The sequence below is a fragment of the Phalangium opilio genome, unplaced genomic scaffold, assembly GCF_054372755.1.
Source record: "Phalangium opilio isolate 3A_F unplaced genomic scaffold, DU_Popi_V2 ptg000025l_1, whole genome shotgun sequence".
Taxonomy (NCBI): Eukaryota; Metazoa; Arthropoda; class Arachnida; order Opiliones; family Phalangiidae; genus Phalangium; species Phalangium opilio.
This window is the reverse complement of record NW_028324156.1, coordinates 3818629-3835674: the sequence shown is the minus strand read 5'-3', so window position 1 is coordinate 3835674 and position 17046 is coordinate 3818629. Positions and strand designations below refer to the sequence as shown.

At 38.0% G+C, this 17046-nt stretch overlaps 1 protein-coding gene across 2 annotated transcripts in view; it reads left to right on the top strand.

Moving 5' to 3' along the window:
* Gat (sodium- and chloride-dependent GABA transporter) overlaps positions 1-16173 on the top strand; it is a 34672-nt gene extending 18499 nt beyond the window's left edge. For both annotated transcript variants that reach the window (XM_089869286.1, XM_089869285.1), the window contains 12 exons: positions 2612-2743; positions 5708-6002; positions 8839-8971; positions 9068-9202; positions 9333-9436; positions 10627-10751; positions 10858-10970; positions 12811-12942; positions 13025-13127; positions 13500-13600; positions 14275-14442; positions 15364-16173. In XM_089869286.1, the coding sequence (XP_089725412.1) occupies positions 2612-2743; positions 5708-6002; positions 8839-8971; positions 9068-9202; positions 9333-9436; positions 10627-10751; positions 10858-10970; positions 12811-12942; positions 13025-13127; positions 13500-13600; positions 14275-14442; positions 15364-15462 (1640 nt within the window). In that variant the 3' untranslated portion in view covers positions 15463-16173. The remainder of the gene's footprint in view (positions 1-2611; positions 2744-5707; positions 6003-8838; positions 8972-9067; positions 9203-9332; positions 9437-10626; positions 10752-10857; positions 10971-12810; positions 12943-13024; positions 13128-13499; positions 13601-14274; positions 14443-15363) is intronic.
* The last annotated feature ends 873 nt before the right edge of the window (positions 16174-17046 follow it).

Sequence of the window (17046 nt, the reverse complement as noted above, 5' to 3'; positions counted from 1 at the left end):
GGGTTCTTAGGCGCGCGTGCAAGGCTCAACGTGCAGAGAGATCAAGAAGTGATATCAAGTTTATTAGGAAGAAGATATAAATTCGCCACCTTTATAGCTTTATCTGCAGTCCAAACGTAGGTCCGGAGTTAATCCCCGCCTCTAAATTACAACCAGCACCTCATTGGTTCTTGAAAACTCACGTCAGCGCCACACGAATGACGAAAGTTACGTATTTTCCGACTGAGGAGAGGCGAAATAGCCCGGTCTCCCTTTAAGTCCCCCCTTGTATTTTGAAAGCGGGACTGGGACTATGGCGCGCGAATACTTTGGCATACCTTCTCCCTAGTAAACTAGATATCACTTCTTGGTGAGATAGATTATAAATTCGCGAGGTAAAATTCGTCATGCATAAGACTTAGTTCTTCCCATAAAATCCGCCTAGATACGTTGAGTGAAAATGGATGTAGCAGAATGATTCCTAGTAGCTGTATGTATTCTTGACGTAACCCCTACTTTCCTCTTTCAATCGTGAAGTTAAGACGATTTATTTTGAGTAACAAGGAACAATCCAACCCTCTTGTACTATACGTGTTAGCGATTTCGTTTTCACGACAAAGATCCCCATCTTGAGATTCTGTAAATATTTTGGAATTCTCTCTCTCCCTCTCTCTATCTCTCTTCGAAAACAACCACTCTAAAGTACTTAAGCCTTGGGTTATTTAAACTAACGTGAAAAAGTATATAGCTACAGAGAGCTTTTTCACCGCGTATTTAACAAAGATATACCTTGTTTCGTTCTTTTGTCGTAGCTCCAATTAAATGTAAATGTAGTATCTTCTTTTCACGCCGACGACAATTCCTAGTTTCCTACGCTTTGAGAGTTTTAATCGCGTTCAAGGGGTGTCTGCGATTAAGCGGAAGCTAAAGCGGATTATCACGTAACGTTAATTCTAATAAGAATGAAAGTAGTCCATGCAAATTCCTCTTGGGATCGAGAGAGTTAGAAATGGGTTGTTCAACTTGCTTTTAGTTTATCTTTTTGTCGTTTAGAACAGTTGTAACTTTTCTAGCTGCAGGGACTTTATAAGTGTATAGGGACTGGGTCGAATACTCCCTTTTAAAGGGATGCACAATGTGTTAGTTTGTGGGCGGGGCTATGGTTATCTTTTGTCAAATAGAGCTCTCTAATGGGCATCCGTGAATTTCGTATTGTTGAGAATGGGCATCGACATTTTCTAGTTGTTCCAAGCTTAGAGTCACGTGACAATGCCCAATCACTACTCCAGGAATTAGTAACGCTACTACTTCAAAATATAGTTCTAGACACGCCCACTTCCGTACATAACGCGTTGTACATCCCTTTAACGCCATTACCGAAGTACTGGCGCATTTTCCAAGAACTATAAATTGGTTTTAAATATTTATAAAAACAGTTGTTGATTAATTTAAAAAATACTTTCCATTCGGTTAGTCCATGTTAGAGGCTTCAAGGTCCATGATTTATGTTTAAGGACACGCGCAAGTAACGTTAAGAGAGTTCCACCCATGAATTCAGAGTGAGCAGTCGAGTCTTCAATTAATAATGAGAGTATACTTAATTGCCTCCGTATAAAGAATAGATGGATCGGGCTTTATTATTTTTTATTTTTTTAATTCATCCGAAGATAAAACTCAACCCGCTCAAATATAAACCATAGCATTCAACTCCACCACTTAATTTCTTGTTAAAAATTTAACGAGACGTCAGTTAATTAAAACAAATTTTCACGCCACTGTAATATATTAATCTGAAGTAAAACTAAAGAGTAGCCTAAGTTCAAATACAATGTATGTGTTTTTGTCATAAATTAAATGGTGTGTTCCTTATTTGGGTTAAACTGAGTGGAAAATGTCGGGGAACATTAGGTCTACAACATATAGCATAAGTTTATAAGATACGTTCCATAAGTATGACACTACTTATACTTCTTAATGCTAGAGACTTACAGCTCGAGCTAGTTCTAGCAGAACGACAAGCGAGAATTGAAGTACTACACTCGGTGGTTAGTTTTGCAGGACTTCCATCTAGGTCCTATTTAGTCTGTATTGCTAAGCCTTTGACAGCGCCTAGCTCACCAGGCGTCGCTTTACGAGGATCTATGACCTACGTCACTCACTTCATGACAAGCTCCAGTTTGTAACCAGTGACAAACTTATGGAAGGAACATATCTTATGAACTTATGATTTAGTTATACGGAGATATGTGCTCAAAAACATTGATTGGCCCCAAAAAAAATAGGAAATAGTCATGCTTACGTTACCAACGTACGTTCACATCTACCCATTTAATTGTGGCAGACTTATCAGAGACGCCACTTATAATATTGGGTTCTATTGATAACCTTGAGTTAATCTACTTTTTATCAAGACTAAAGGTCCTCGTGCCGACCACGGAACTAAGTTGCAGTGGGTGTTTAATGTCTCAAAATGGATCGTTAGGCTTAAACGTATAGCGCATAAGTATATAGGCGTCCTGTAGGGGGGGGGATGGCCGGGAATGAAATGGAATTTCTGTTGGTTTGTTGGAATTAATTGTTTTCGCTCTTTCTCTGATGTCCTTTTCTCTTTTGTTTCTCTCTCTTGTTGCAGGCGCTTTCCTAATTCCTTACCTGTTGACGTTGTTCCTGGCCGGAATTCCAACCTTCTTTCTGGAGACGTCGCTCGGTCAGTACCTGAGCATCGGAGGTCTTGGAGTCTGGAAAATATGTCCCATCTTCAAAGGTAACGCAATTTTTCACTTCCATATCCGTTAGAACTTATATCCCGTCTCGTAATTAAAGGTAAAGTTCAGGTAACGTAACATTATACCTTATAGTAACGGTCTTTTTCTAAATATAAAAATAATTAAATATTTGAAAATAAATAATGATCTCTTATGGTAAAACAATTAGCATTTAATTAGTCTTAAAAACTATCAAGGACTTTTGTTCCACCCTTGGTTGGTTTAGTGGCGTCTGCTAAACCGAACTTCTTACCCTTACGAGAATGGTTGAATTCTCACAAACGAAAATTACAGTAGAATTTTGGTTAAACATTTCTACAGGGGCCTTAGGAAATACAGGGGGTATTTTCAGCCTGTATGTTGGCTTTCCCTCGAATGATAATATTATTGAATGTTTCATTAACTTTTCGTATTACCGTTTCAAATCCCTTAGGTTGCTAATTTTCTAATCTTGAAACACCGTGTATAACCTTTAAAGTTCAAAATGTCATTAATTTAAACTTTAAACCCAACACCTTCTAAAAGTATAAAAAATGATAACTTTGGAATAAAATAAAATCCGAGAAAGTTTTTCTATTTATATAACAAAACCTTGGGAAAGGGTGGCAATCTAAAAACTCCACTTTACCCAAATTCTTAAGATGGGAAAGCGAATATTTCAGCCAAAAAGTTAAAAAAAGAAACCTCTCAGAGTAAAGTTTTAAAAAAAAGAAAAAAAAGATTTCGAATCGCTAGAGATAAGATAGAAAAGATGAGGATTTTCGCGATTCTGAAATGAAATTTAAGATAAAATATCCACATGCCGCCCCTCTTCTCACCCTTGACTTAAATTAATGACATTTTTCTGTAATATTTTTCTTATACTACCCCCTTAATGTTACCCCCCACCAAAAGGGGGAAAATAAGATGTTCATAGAGTTTACTATATCATTAATTGAATCGTAGCCGAAAAGAATGTCACGTATAAACAGATAAATTTAAAAACGCTGATCTTCTTGTGTGTAAAATAACCCATGTACAGAGTGTTTCCACATGTTTTATGATATTTTGCCGTCCATGGAGTGTTTTCCGAATGACCCCTAAATTAAATTAGAAATCGTTGTCTTTCAGTTTCGGAATTAAATTTAAGGGGTCATCCATAAAGTACTGAATAAACATAATTTTGAAAACGGTGTCCCTTAGTTTCAAAATGTCATAGAAGTTACATTTAAGATTTGAAATCGTACAAAGAACCCTAAATTAAATTAGAAATCGTTGTCTTTCAGTTTCGTAATTAAATTTAAGGGGTCATCCATAAAGTACTAAATAAACATAATTTTGAAAACGGTGTCCCTTAGTTTCAAAATGCCATAGAAGTTACATTTAAGATTTGAAATCGTACAAAGAACATCGCCCTTAATTTCTGATTGACCTTTCGGAAACAAAACCAATTTGAAATTAATTTAAATATTTAAATGCATCCGGAAGCGCAACGTACAACGTACAACGAAAGTTTCAATCCGAGCATCCATCAAAAAATCCTTACCACAAAAAACCCCTTAAATTAATTTGGGATCCCAACTCCCATCCGAAATTAAGTCATTTGCTCTAACTAAAAGAGAAATAAGATTGCCTTCATCTTTACTGGAACTCTCCTCTCTTGCCCAGGACCTTAAAAAATACGTGACCAATCGATTTCATTTCTAAAGAATAGAAAAGAACCGCGAGATATGAAAGAAAAAAGAGAAAAAAAAAAAACAGAGAGAAATGTTAGGGATGATATTGCCGCTCTTCAGCTTCCCTATCCTCTCCATCAACTCATCATGACACCGACGGTAGATGCCGGAAAAAGACAGACACAGAGAGAAAACCCTCGCTAGCACCAACACTTGATTCTTTTTCAATTCCATCCAAACGAAAAGGTGTTACGTCCAATAAGATGGTGCATGCCATGATGGCATGGATGAAGGAGCGAGTCGAAGTTACTGAATGTTCCTTGAACTTCTTTCTTAATCTTTCTCTTTCAGTCTCTCTCTCCTTCTCCCGCCCTCTCTCTCTCTTTCTCTCTCTCCTCTCTCCTTCTCTCCCTCCCTCTCCTCTCTCTCTCCTTCTCTCTCTCTTTCTCTCCCTCTCCTTCTCTCAGTCTCTCTCCGTCAAAAAAGTAGAGAATTCCTAGCAAATTTTAAAGAAGAGGAATATAAAATCGCCAGGCTGAAGCTTACCTGAATGATGAGATAGAAGAGCGTGCCAAAAATATAAAATGTCAACTTGTTGAATCTCGGAAGGCTTGTAAAATAATACTGGCACCCGTATTTCGTTATAGCACGGGGTTTTTTTTTCTCTTGGTTTTTATAATCTTCCCAACGCCCAAAAAAGTTTTGGAATTTACAATTTTTAATGGTTTAAAAAAGAATGGAATGGAATCAGAATTGATAGTCGGATGACATTCTTCAGTGATGGAATTCCTTCCCCCCTACCAACCACCCACCATTAAATATTCAGTAGTTTTAGACTTTATTGAAGAAAATTTAGAGACAAGTTTTAATAAGTTTTTCCAGGGATAGATTTAATAGACTCATAGCCCAGTATAGAGCACCTCCCTCCAACACGTAACGAAAAGTTTAAATGATCTTATTGGCTCACTTAAAGACGTTTTGATGGCGTTGCTGACGGGGACGGCGAAAAATACGTAATTCCTTTTTACCTCTGTCGCTATGACCCGCCTCTTCTTTCATACCCCTCCGTCCCGTGGAAGGGGGTCCGGGACTTTGACGTGCGCCCAGATTACCCTGTTCTCCATTCCTACTTCTAAAATTACATCTATTTCTGGTTTTTCAAAATAACTGAGCCTCTATAATGTATTTTTATGGCACCTGTAAAATTGAGTTGCTTTCCTGCACTACATTAATGCAAGTTTAAATTTAATCGCGACAATTTTAGTTAAGCCTAATTTTAAAGCTCTTGATTGTTTATCTTTTTGAAAGGTGTCGGATACGCGGCAGCCGTCATGGCTTTTTGGCTCAATTCCTACTACATCGTGGTGCTATCTTGGGCTCTCTATTACATCTTCAACTCATTGGCATCCGACGTGCCATGGAGGACGTGCGATAATTGGTGGAATACCGAACTTTGTCAATCGGAGTATGGAGATTCGGCGGCACAAGTTCACGCGGACGCTGCAGCTTGCGCTCTAAACCAATCGGCTGCTTGCATCTCCATGATTGAGAAGTCGGGCAATTACAATACAGTTTACAGGAGTCCGGTTAAAGAATATTGGGAGTAAGTAATTTGAACTCTTATTCTGGTCTATATATACCGCGTTTGCTTAATTTTAACAGATATTGCTAATTAAAAGTAAGGTTAGAAGTGATTTATTTAAGAGGGGTTCACGAAAACATGCGAGAGAATTACCTGGAAATGTCAGGGAAATAAATTGTTGACAACTAAAATTTCAGGGAAAACTCAGGGAAATTTCTAGTTTGCAGTAATATTCAGGGAAAACTCAGGGAAATTTCTAGTTTGCAGTAATATTCAGGGAAAACTCCGGGAAATTTGCAAGGCTTAAGTGAGTTTGCCCTGATACCTGATGGGTAGAATTACCTGGAAATGTTTATGGAAATAAATTGTTGACAACAAAAAATTCAGGGAGAACTCAGGGAAATTTCTAGTTTGCAGTAATATTCAGGGAAAACTCCGGTAAAATTGCGAGACTTGAGTGAATTTGCCCTAATGCCTGATGGGTGCATGGATTCAATTAAAAATAATCAATCCCATAGTTATTACTCCAAAAAATACGCAGTTACTAGGTGGTCTTACGCCTGGAAATTTCAGGGAAATATATGGGAAAATACCTGTAAATGTCAGGGAAATTTGTTTTCCAAAAGTGGAAGCATAAACCCTGCGTTTATTTATTCTGTATCCCAAATTCTATTGGTGTTGAATAACTTAATTTAGATACCTAATCTCGTTTACATTCCCGTTTTGTCTTTACCCCTTTCAATATATCCCTGAATTTTAATCCAGAATCCCGGACATGGTTCGACAATTCCGATTTATAGAAAGCGCGTTGTCAACCATTCGGAAAATTTGTCGTATCTGACATTAGCCTTAGAAACTATGGGCTTTCTTTGAGCCATCTTTATTCCTTAAGCTGTATCTAAGCTCTCTGCAAGGAAAGTCAAATTGGCCCCTGTAGGTCTTGAAAGAGAAGGAAGACGCTGGCTGCTTCGGGCTAAAGATACGAGGCAGAGCTGGGCTGGAACAGGAAAATCTCGGCTCTAGATTTTGTATAGCGCCGTGATATTCCAGGGGATGATGATAATAGCTGTCTTTACCCCTTTAAAGGCTCCCTCGGTAGTTAAAATGCCTCGTTGCGGGGCTCTGAAACCGCGTTGCTGAGTTTATGACCCATGCCTCACTCACCATCCTTGTCAAAGATCTTCTAGTCTCTTCATAAGTTTATAAGATATGTTCCTACCATAAGTATGACGCTACCTATACTTCGTAATGCTACTGAGAGACTTAAGCTACGTTTTCATGGTCGCTTGTAGCGTGTAAATGACTAGCTTGCGAGTAAAAAACGGGCGAAACTCGCAAGCATTTTCATTTTCATGGTCGCTCTAAACATACGCTTGTAGCGTGAGCTTCCAAACTTTGATTTTTGAACGCTACACGCCGATATCAAATCGAAACAGATATTTTACGCGCAAGCGGTGGTTACAAGCGGCGTGTGAGTGTCACGTGATCAGAAAGAGCCAATAGGAAATTTATTTGTTCGCCATTTTTAAAGAACCGTTTTTATCCTGGCATTAGTACAGTTGCCAAATGTCAAAACTCAGTAAAAAGTCGGTGGTGGATCAAAAGGAATTGAAAAAAGGGAAATTGAGTTGAAAGTAAAATTTATTGTAGTATCATCGTGGGACCGCGTAGCTTTAAGTTAATAAAGCCATATGTATATAATAATAATAAAAATAATATGACCAAGGCTTAATTCGAAATGAATAGAACTGACCAAAGAGCCGAAAACCCCCTCTGTTTTACGGTTTCGCCATATCGGGTGGACCCACGTCACCCACCAACGTTTCGCTTTGTATCGTCGTTTAATATTTTGTTTTCTCTTTATTATTAATAGCGATAATAATAGAATTTTCTTTCGAATCAGCAGATTTCGTAGTTCTTCGTCCGCCATCTTAAAAAGCCTAGTAAATAAGCTCTAGATGTCGCCAGCGGGTATTTTCAATGCTACCATGAAAACATGATTGCTTGTTTCCGAGCGAGTAAACTACACGCGGAACTTTCACGCTAGCAAAAAGTACTCGCACGCTAGTCATTTACACGCTACAAGCGACCATGAAAACGTAGCTTTACAGCTCGAGCTAGTTCTTGAAGAACGACAAGCGAGAATTGAATGACTACACTCGGTTAGTTAATTTCGCAGGACTACCATCTACGTCCTATTTTAAGTCTGTACTAAGCCTTTGACAGCGCCAAAACCAGGCCTCCCTCACTTTACCTCGAATCTATGACCTACGTTGTCACTTCATGTCAAGCTCCAGTTTGTAACCAGTGACAAACTTATGGATGGAACATATCTTATGAACTTATGGTCCCTTTTACTTTACGACCTTTGAAAAGCATCTTGACTACAAAACTTGCGATATTAAAAGATACTGAAATGTTCTTTCTCTCGGCTTGTAAAAGTTGAAAATTACAACCCCAAATTTTCTTTTTTTTTTTTTTTTGATGAAAAAAGTGAAAGTAGGCCTGCATTTCGAAATCCCGTATGTGAATCATTCGTTTTTCAACTTTTTAGGTGTTTTTAAAGCTTGTGATCGTAAAAACGTCAAAATGGTTCTTTTTATTTTTACAAATTTGCATAATAATATGTTTTTCCATGCAATTACGAAACACGATAAAAAATTTCGGGTCTTTGTTTCATTTTAAGAAACGTGTGACCGATAATGCCTTGCGTTTAAACTCGTTTCTTATTGGTTAAACTATATTAAATATTAACTTCCTATTGTGGAAAACTAAGCTGAATAAAACGGAAGTCCCGCCAGTAAAACACAAAATCAAACGAAAATTCTATTAAAAAGGTTGTAATTTTATTTTGTAGACGAAATGTTTTGCAAGTAACTGAAGGGTTACACGATCCAGGCGATATCCGTTGGCCATTGGCCGGAACTTTGGCCTTGGCATGGTTGTTTTGTTATTTCTGCATTTGGAAGGGTGTTAAATGGACCGGAAAAGTAAGGAAATTTAATTTCCCAGCTGTGCTTTATTTTGTTTTTAATTTTTTCGAGTGATCTAATTACAAAGTAATATCCTTTGTTGTTGTTTATTAGGTGGTGTACTTCACCGCTTTGTTTCCTTACTTTCTGCTCTTCATTCTGATGATTCGTGGCATCACGTTACCCGGTGCCATTGATGGAATCATCTTCTACATCTACCCTGATCTCTCGCGTTTACGAGACTCGAGGGTAAGCTGACCACTGATGATGGTTTCCTTATTTACAATCCATCCTTATCCCTAGTCCTTGTATTAAGTGTAGTTGTAGGCTTAATGATAACCTTTTTTTATTTGTGGCTTGTATTTATTCTTATATCAAGGTTTGGATTGATGCCGCCACTCAAATCTTTTTCTCTTATGGTTTGGGTCTCGGATCCTTGATTGCTTTGGGAAGTTACAACAAATACAGCAACAATGTTTACAAGTAAGATATGTTTCTTCTTATGTTCTTGTTAGCTGAAACATCTAAGAGAGAGGTAAGATGGAGTAGATATGTTAGTTTGCCATGTGCTGCAATAAGTCTCCCAGAGTACCCACGATGTGCATGACCCCTATCGGGATTGTTAAGAGCTGCCACCTAGCGCCATTTAAAAATAGTTAAGCTAGTTCTCACGAATTAGTTTCTATTTTTAAGACACAGGGGCAATCATTGTATATACGTTTTGGTACCAGCGTACTATAAGACCCTACAAAAACGCCGCTGGGGATGCTGGGAGGACTTCGTTGCCATTTCGTAGATAGGGGTACAGAGGTTACTACTCCATCTCGCCTCTCCTCCAAGGTTGAAATGTTTGGAGTAAAGAACTTATAACAGGAAATAAATTCGACGTTTTTTAGCGCTTGTTTAGAAGTTAGGATAGATCCGCTGAGATTTTCACGCGTCTATTTATTTTCATTTTGAAGATGTCTAGGTTTTTTTTACCGCGTTTACTGTAAAGTTTCTAAATTTTAAAATAAAGTGGTTCTTTATTGGTTGGTAGGCTTTAGAGCGTCTGTTTTGGGGTAGCGTCTGTTTGCTCTCTCCAGTCGACTCTCTTTCCTAAGTCTCTCTTCTTTATTCCAACGCGTCCATCCAACGAGATTCCCAAGTGTTCAGGTCTTCGAGAGTAGATCAGGAAAATGTATACGTATCTATGGCAAAGCGAAGAAAGCAATTTACCCCGTGCACGCCCGCGCTATGTATAATGAAACCCAGTATCCCTGTCACTCAAGACTGACGACGGTTTTTGTGTATGAAAAACGACCCGCAACCTTATCGCTCAACAGGAACTTGTAGAGTGTAAACCTGTTCGGTTAACAGGTCTCTTTTTCGCGCTCAAAATGTAAGCGCGGACAATGAGGATACAAAGGAGGTTAGGTTAACGACGAAAGTGTTTCTTAAATGACCGTCTTCTGCTTAGGATACATTATAAGTTCATGAGATATGTTCCTTCCATGAGTTTCTCACTGGTTACAAACTGGAGCTTGTCATGAAGTGATTGAAGTACGTCATAGATTCAGGGTAAATCGACGTCTGGTCTTTGGCGCTGTTTAAGGCTTAGTACAGACTAAATTGGTGATGGAAGTCCTGCATAACTAACCGACCACAATGCCTTTACGTCAATTTCTTTTCAGAGATTCTTTGATCGTTTCGTGTATCAACAGTGGAACGTCAATGTTCGCTGGTTTTGTCATCTTTTCCGTTGTTGGTTTCATGGCCCACGAGCAACACAAACCCGTTGACGAAGTGGCCACTTCCGGTAAAGTATAAATCTCTCTTTTCATACAATTACAGTATACCGGAAGTTTACAATTTCTCATCTTCCTCTCTTTCTCTCTCTTTCTCTCTCTTCGTCTAAACCGCAGGCCCTGGTTTAGCTTTCTTGGCATACCCGTCGGCTGTTTTGAAGTTACCAATATCACCGTTATGGGCCGTCTTGTTCTTTCTCATGATATTAATGCTGGGGTTGGACAGTCAGGTAAGACGCTAAATTTTAATTATTAATTTACCTAATGAAGATAATCATTTCTGGTTGTTGTTATCTGTGTTAAAATTATGCCTAGAAGAAGGAATTATTCCGCTTAAATTTTAGTGTTTTCAATGAAATGCTACATCTTTTTCAAAATTATCAAAAAAACCTGAAACATTTACAATTTTCCAAGAAATATTTTTGGAAAAATCTTTCAAAATTTCATCGGATGAATGGGTTAGAAAATAAGAATTGAATTTCTTGGAAATCGTGGGCAAGGATTGAATATCCTAACTTGAGTAGACCAGGAATACATACAGCTACTGGGAATCATTGTGCCCCCATATATACCCCGTGTTAATTTCTACGCGGGGTTTGTGGGTATACCGGGCTTGAGAACTTACTATCAGCGTCACGCCTAATAATTATGATAGCGTCTTTCTAACTCTGTCGTTTCATTGGTAGGGTAGCAACGCGAGTTCGTAGGCGCACGTTTATGGTGTAACGTGCAGTGAGATAGAGGGGAGGAAATTTTCGTCATACGTATGGATTAGTGTAAGGCTCCTCCCACAAATATGCTTAGATACGTTGAGTGAAAATGGCTGTAGGACCTGATTCCTATTGGTCTGTATGCATTCCTGACGCGTAGCTCTTCATCTTTACTTAAGAAGTTACTTGAAATCGAACGTGCACAGGCTTTTTAATCGGGACGAAGGCGCCTTTTCTTATTCTTAAAAATCTCTTGTACAATATGGAACCTCGCATGACCACACCACACCACATAAGCCCATCGATTTAAATTTTTCGACAACATTATAGCATTGGCGGTTTTTTGGGGTCGCCTGGTGGCTTTCTCCATGGCCTCCTTCGCGGAGATGGTACTACCGCTCTTTCCCACGATCTCCATCCTGCCTGTAACGGCCGCCAAAGGATTTCCTCTCCTAGTTAGTACTCGTACAGTACTCACTTTCTAAAAGCGGGCACGAACGGCTATACACGGTATTGGTTGGGCCTATCCAACAGATCCCGTCGTCGTCTCTCCCCTCTCCCTTTTTGCGTTGACAAAGTAGAAACAACCCGCTCTCTCAACTTCCCATGCACCCCCCGGGCAACTTTTTAAACAAAGTGTTAAGTCCGTGTGGCATCCATGAAGTAGACCTTTTTTATTTTGTTAAGCCTATTTGACGACAACCAGAAGAAAAGAAATATAAATTCAATTTTGTTGTTTATTATTTGGTTTCAACTGTCAGTTTTTATTTTTTGAAATATTGTTCGTATCAATGTTTCAAAGGTTGATAAGAACTCGAAAGTGTTAAATAGTATTTACCATTACTGGGTAACAATTTTCACAAACTTAATTACTAGTGTACGGAGGTTAAAGGAATGTACAATGTGTTATGTAATTGCGGGTCTTATGTCAAGCTTATCTTCCATCAAATAGAACTCTCCACTGGGCATGCGTGCATTTCTGAGCTTTATCAGTGCATTGGGATGGGGTATTGGCACGCTTAGCGTCACGTGACATTGCCCAATCACTACTTTGGGAAATAGTAACGCTATTACTTCAAAATATAGTTCTTGACACGCCCCTACCACCCTAACTTTCGCGTTGTATATCCCTTTAAGCATAAGCAAGCTATTAACATGGAGGAATTGTTACGGACCAATGGTTGTAGAGAAAATTAACTTCTGTCTAGTGTCATCCTTGAGTTTCAGAAAACTAGGCATATATCCAGTTTTGGGTTTTTGTTGGTTATTCCACGAAACCGAAATTTTAAAACGACTTTCACTAGGGCTAGGAGTGAAATGGATAAAAAATAATACTTATGTTTTTTCTGTTTTGGTAAAGTTTTGTACGATGGAAGGTTTTATCACTGCCGTTGTGGACGAATGGCCTCGCGTGTTACGACCACATAAAGAACTCTTTATCGCCGCAGTATGCTTCGTCTCGTACATCATCGGACTCTCTTTCGTAACGCAGGTAAGACCATGGTACCTGCTGATAAACTAGGCTTTAATTAAGTCGCAATCTTAATTGACGCCATTTATATTTTAATTGACAGGGCGGGATTTATGTCTTCAAACTCTTTGACACCTACGCGGCTAGCGGTATCTCGCTACTGTTTCTAATATTCTTCGAGGTCATCTCTATATCCTGGTCGTACGGTATGTATCATTAGGCCTATTTTGGTCTAAAATTTAGAGTTGGATACCTAAGCGTAAATTGTAGTAAAAGGTCATTTGTATGTTTGAAACCATAAGCCTATTTTGGTTTAAAGTTTAGGGTTGGTTACCTGAGCCTAAAGTGTTGTAAATAGGTCATTTGCTAGTTCGAAACTAAGCCTATTTTGGTTCTAAAAGTTTGGGTTGTTACCTAAGCCTAAACCGTTGAAACTAAGCCTATTTTGGTCTAAAATTATCCTAAGCCTAACTCTGTTAAAACAATGTTCAATTGCAAATTAGGAACTAGACCTAGTCTGGTCTAATTATTTATATGTTTAATTGCATTTGAGCTAAGCCTATTTCTTAAAACTTCAGGCGTCAGCCGGTACTACGAAAATTTGAAAGACATGATGGGATACTATCCTTGCGCCTGGTGGAAACTGTGCTGGGTCGTTTTCACACCTCTCGTTTGCTTTGTAAGTAAACATTTTATTTACTTCCTAAATATCATGTTTGTTGATCCTTTCTTGTACACTTCTGAGTCTAAAGACGAATTCGTAAATAGAAATTCGATTCCTTTAGGTTGTTAGGCTTAAGTTAGTGATGGGGTCACTTACGGGGTCAATGAAGGGGGTAAATATCAGCGTCATAGTGGCGGCGACGGCAAAGACGTCGTTAAATATAAAAGGGTTTTTGTCGCTCTCGAATATTTAAGCTTCTAGTGTCAAAAGCAGAAGGTGATTCTTCTTTTGGGTGCGGGGCCCAAGGATTTTGAAAAATCGGGAAAATGGAAATAATAGGCCTTAGAAACTGTATATCTTTAATCCTTAGGTTTTGGCATAAGTTTATAAGATTTGTTACATGATAAGTATGACACTACATATACTTTGTAACGCTAGAGACTTACAGCTCGAGCTAGTTCTAGCAGAACGACAAGCGAGAATTAATTGACAACACTCGGTAAATTAGTTTTGCAGTCCATCTTCTTAATTATTTAGTCTGCATTACTAAGCCTTTAACAGCGCCAAAACCAGGCGTCACTTAACCTCGAATCTATGACCTACGTCACTTCATGACAAGCTCCAGTTTGTAACTTATGGAATGAACATATCTTATGAACTTATGGTTTTGGGTGTATGTTTTGTTGCAGGGTGTCTTCCTCTTCAGTCTGATACAGTATCAACGGCTAGATTATATAGGATACATTTATCCGTGGTGGGGTGAACTCATAGGATGGATGCTTGGTCTCTCATCCATGCTTTGCATTCCCTTTTATGCCATCTACATATTCTATGTCACCCCCGGAGATTTTCGAACAGTAAGTTTTCATTTCATTTATATTCCATACCAGGAATACATAGAACTAATGGGAATAATTGTGTACAGTCTTTTTCACTCAACGTATCTAGGCTGATTTTGTGGGAGGAGCTAGACTAATAATTATGTATGACAAATTTTACCTATAATATAACAATGATCTATCTCGCTGCGCGTTATATCTTGCGCGTCACCTAGGAACTCGTGTTGCTACTAACCAATGAAATTGCAGGTAGAAAGACGCCGTCGGAATAGACCATTGCGATATAACTAAGAGGGAAAGACACGGGGGTGGGGGGTAAAACTTTGCCTTCCATCACGCTTTTTGGCGCCTGCGCTGTAGTCTTTTTGTATCACGAGAGTGTGCAGAGACGGATGTAATTTTGGTAGAGAGGGAAAGTGAACTGTGTATCCCCAACGTTGGGGGGGCAACTTTGTAAGAGAGAATACTATTTGCCCCTGGGAAGGGGTATATCACTAAGGTAAGAGATAGAGGGTTATGACGTTGCTTGCCATATACGGGATTTACGAGAGGTATTTCTGTGGGCGCTGCCATAACCTGTCGGCGGCCTTTAGTTAGTGGCTGACATTCCCTGTCGTCGAACGCGCTCGTTAGCCTTGGCAGAACAACTATCCGAAAAGGGGGCGGTAACCTCGTAAGTCCCGTATATGGGAAAGAAATTACTCTATATCCTGATGCTGAGCGTTGCCTACCCCCTTTTTTTACATCAGGCGTGACGGATAGTAAGTTCTCAAGCCCAGTATACCCATAAAACCCTCGTAGATATTAACATCGGAGATATAAAATGGGGCGCAAGGATTCCTATTAGATGTTTGTATTCCTGAAAATATACGACGTGTAGTAATTTGATTTCCAAATTGCGCTTTCCCGCGTTATATTTTTATTTATTTATTTTTTTAGCGTTGCAAGTTGTTGTTTCGACCTGATATTGACATCCAAAAAGAAATTCGGGCTAGGAAACGTAAAGAGGAAGGTCCCAGTAGCGTTACACCTGTTTAATACGGTTTTTAATTAAATTCAGTTTTAGTTTCTTTTTTTTTTAGTTCCGGTAATTTAATTCTAATTTTGAGGAACTAAATGTTGATGGGGGAAAAAAACAAATATTTTATTTTTTGGTTTTTTTTTAATATCGCAGTTTAATTTTGGGGGGATTTAAAATTAATGTTTGATGTTTAATTAAGATGAACTTAAAGTAATTTGCGACAGATTAACTTAAAAAAAATAAAGAAATAAAAAGAGACTGCGACGTTATCCAATGTGCCGAAGTGGTGAAATGAATACCGGAAGTGAAGGGATTAACACCGGAAGTGGAGAAATGAATACCGGAAGTGAATGGATTAACACCGGAAGTGGAGAAATGATCACCGGAAGTGTAAGTCAGTGAATTTGTGGGGGGAAAAAAGCAAATTTTTGGCAAATTTCAATAAAAAGGGGTAAGATATTTAATCAATAAATGAAAATAGCAACAAGCTATGTCTTCCATTTGCAAATATTTGAAAATTCGGGCCTAACAATTTACGACCGTTTTTTTAAATAACAAAAGAGAAAAATTAATTAAGAGAGAATTAATATTTGATAGGCGAAAAACTTAGTCAAAAAAAAATTATGTTATTAGTGAGGGGAACTTAAAAAATATATGCCTATAAATTAAATTAATTAATATTTAATCAGATGTTGTCATGGCTTCCCTCCCCCCCCCCCCCTTTAAGAAGTTTTTTCGTACGCAAATTTTAATGTTTAAAATGAAAAATGGCACAATTTAATATTAATATTAATATTAATCAAATGAAAGAAATTTTAAAAAAGGAAAAACTACAACGGGTATTTTTCTTAGCATTTTTAAACAAACAAAATAAACAAAAATAATGCAGAAACTAATTAATATTCAAATTACGTAATATATACCTATACGAGAGAAAAAAATCGAAGGTCTTCCATTTGAGATTTTTGTTCTACTAAATTACAACAAATCACTAAAGTTAAATTTAAATTTAATTACGTAAATCGAAAATTAAATTTGACTTTAGTTGAATTATTATTATTTTAATTTGAATTTCTTTAAGTTTTTTGGGCTGGATTTTATGTAAAATCCAGCACGTTGTTTTTCGACCAATAACAATTAACCAATTTTAATTTTTTTTAGCTTAACGTGAAAATGTCTTTTTGCAAAACCAATTAAAATTTCGAGTGTTAAACTTAAGCCCCTCCCCCCCTTAAAAGTCTCCTATTTTTGGAGATTAATATAAACTGTATTTTTATTAATATTTATACGTAACCCTCATCAAAATAACTGCATTCGCACCCAAGATTTAAATCCGAAATTAATTAAAGAAAATATAAAAAATGTTTCGAAGTTGTGACCATACAATTTCGACGTATTTCGGATTGGTTTTATGGCGCTTTCGGGGTTAAGCAAGAATTAATTAACGTTATTAAGAACAAAGTATCATCCTCGCGTACTTTCTAGTAAAAAATTCGTCTGCTAATAGGGTAGCGGCAGGAAGAAATAAACCCCTCCTATAATACGTCAGACCTCCGCTTACCCAATCATCTTTACTCCCCCACGAGACTTCTACTTTATAG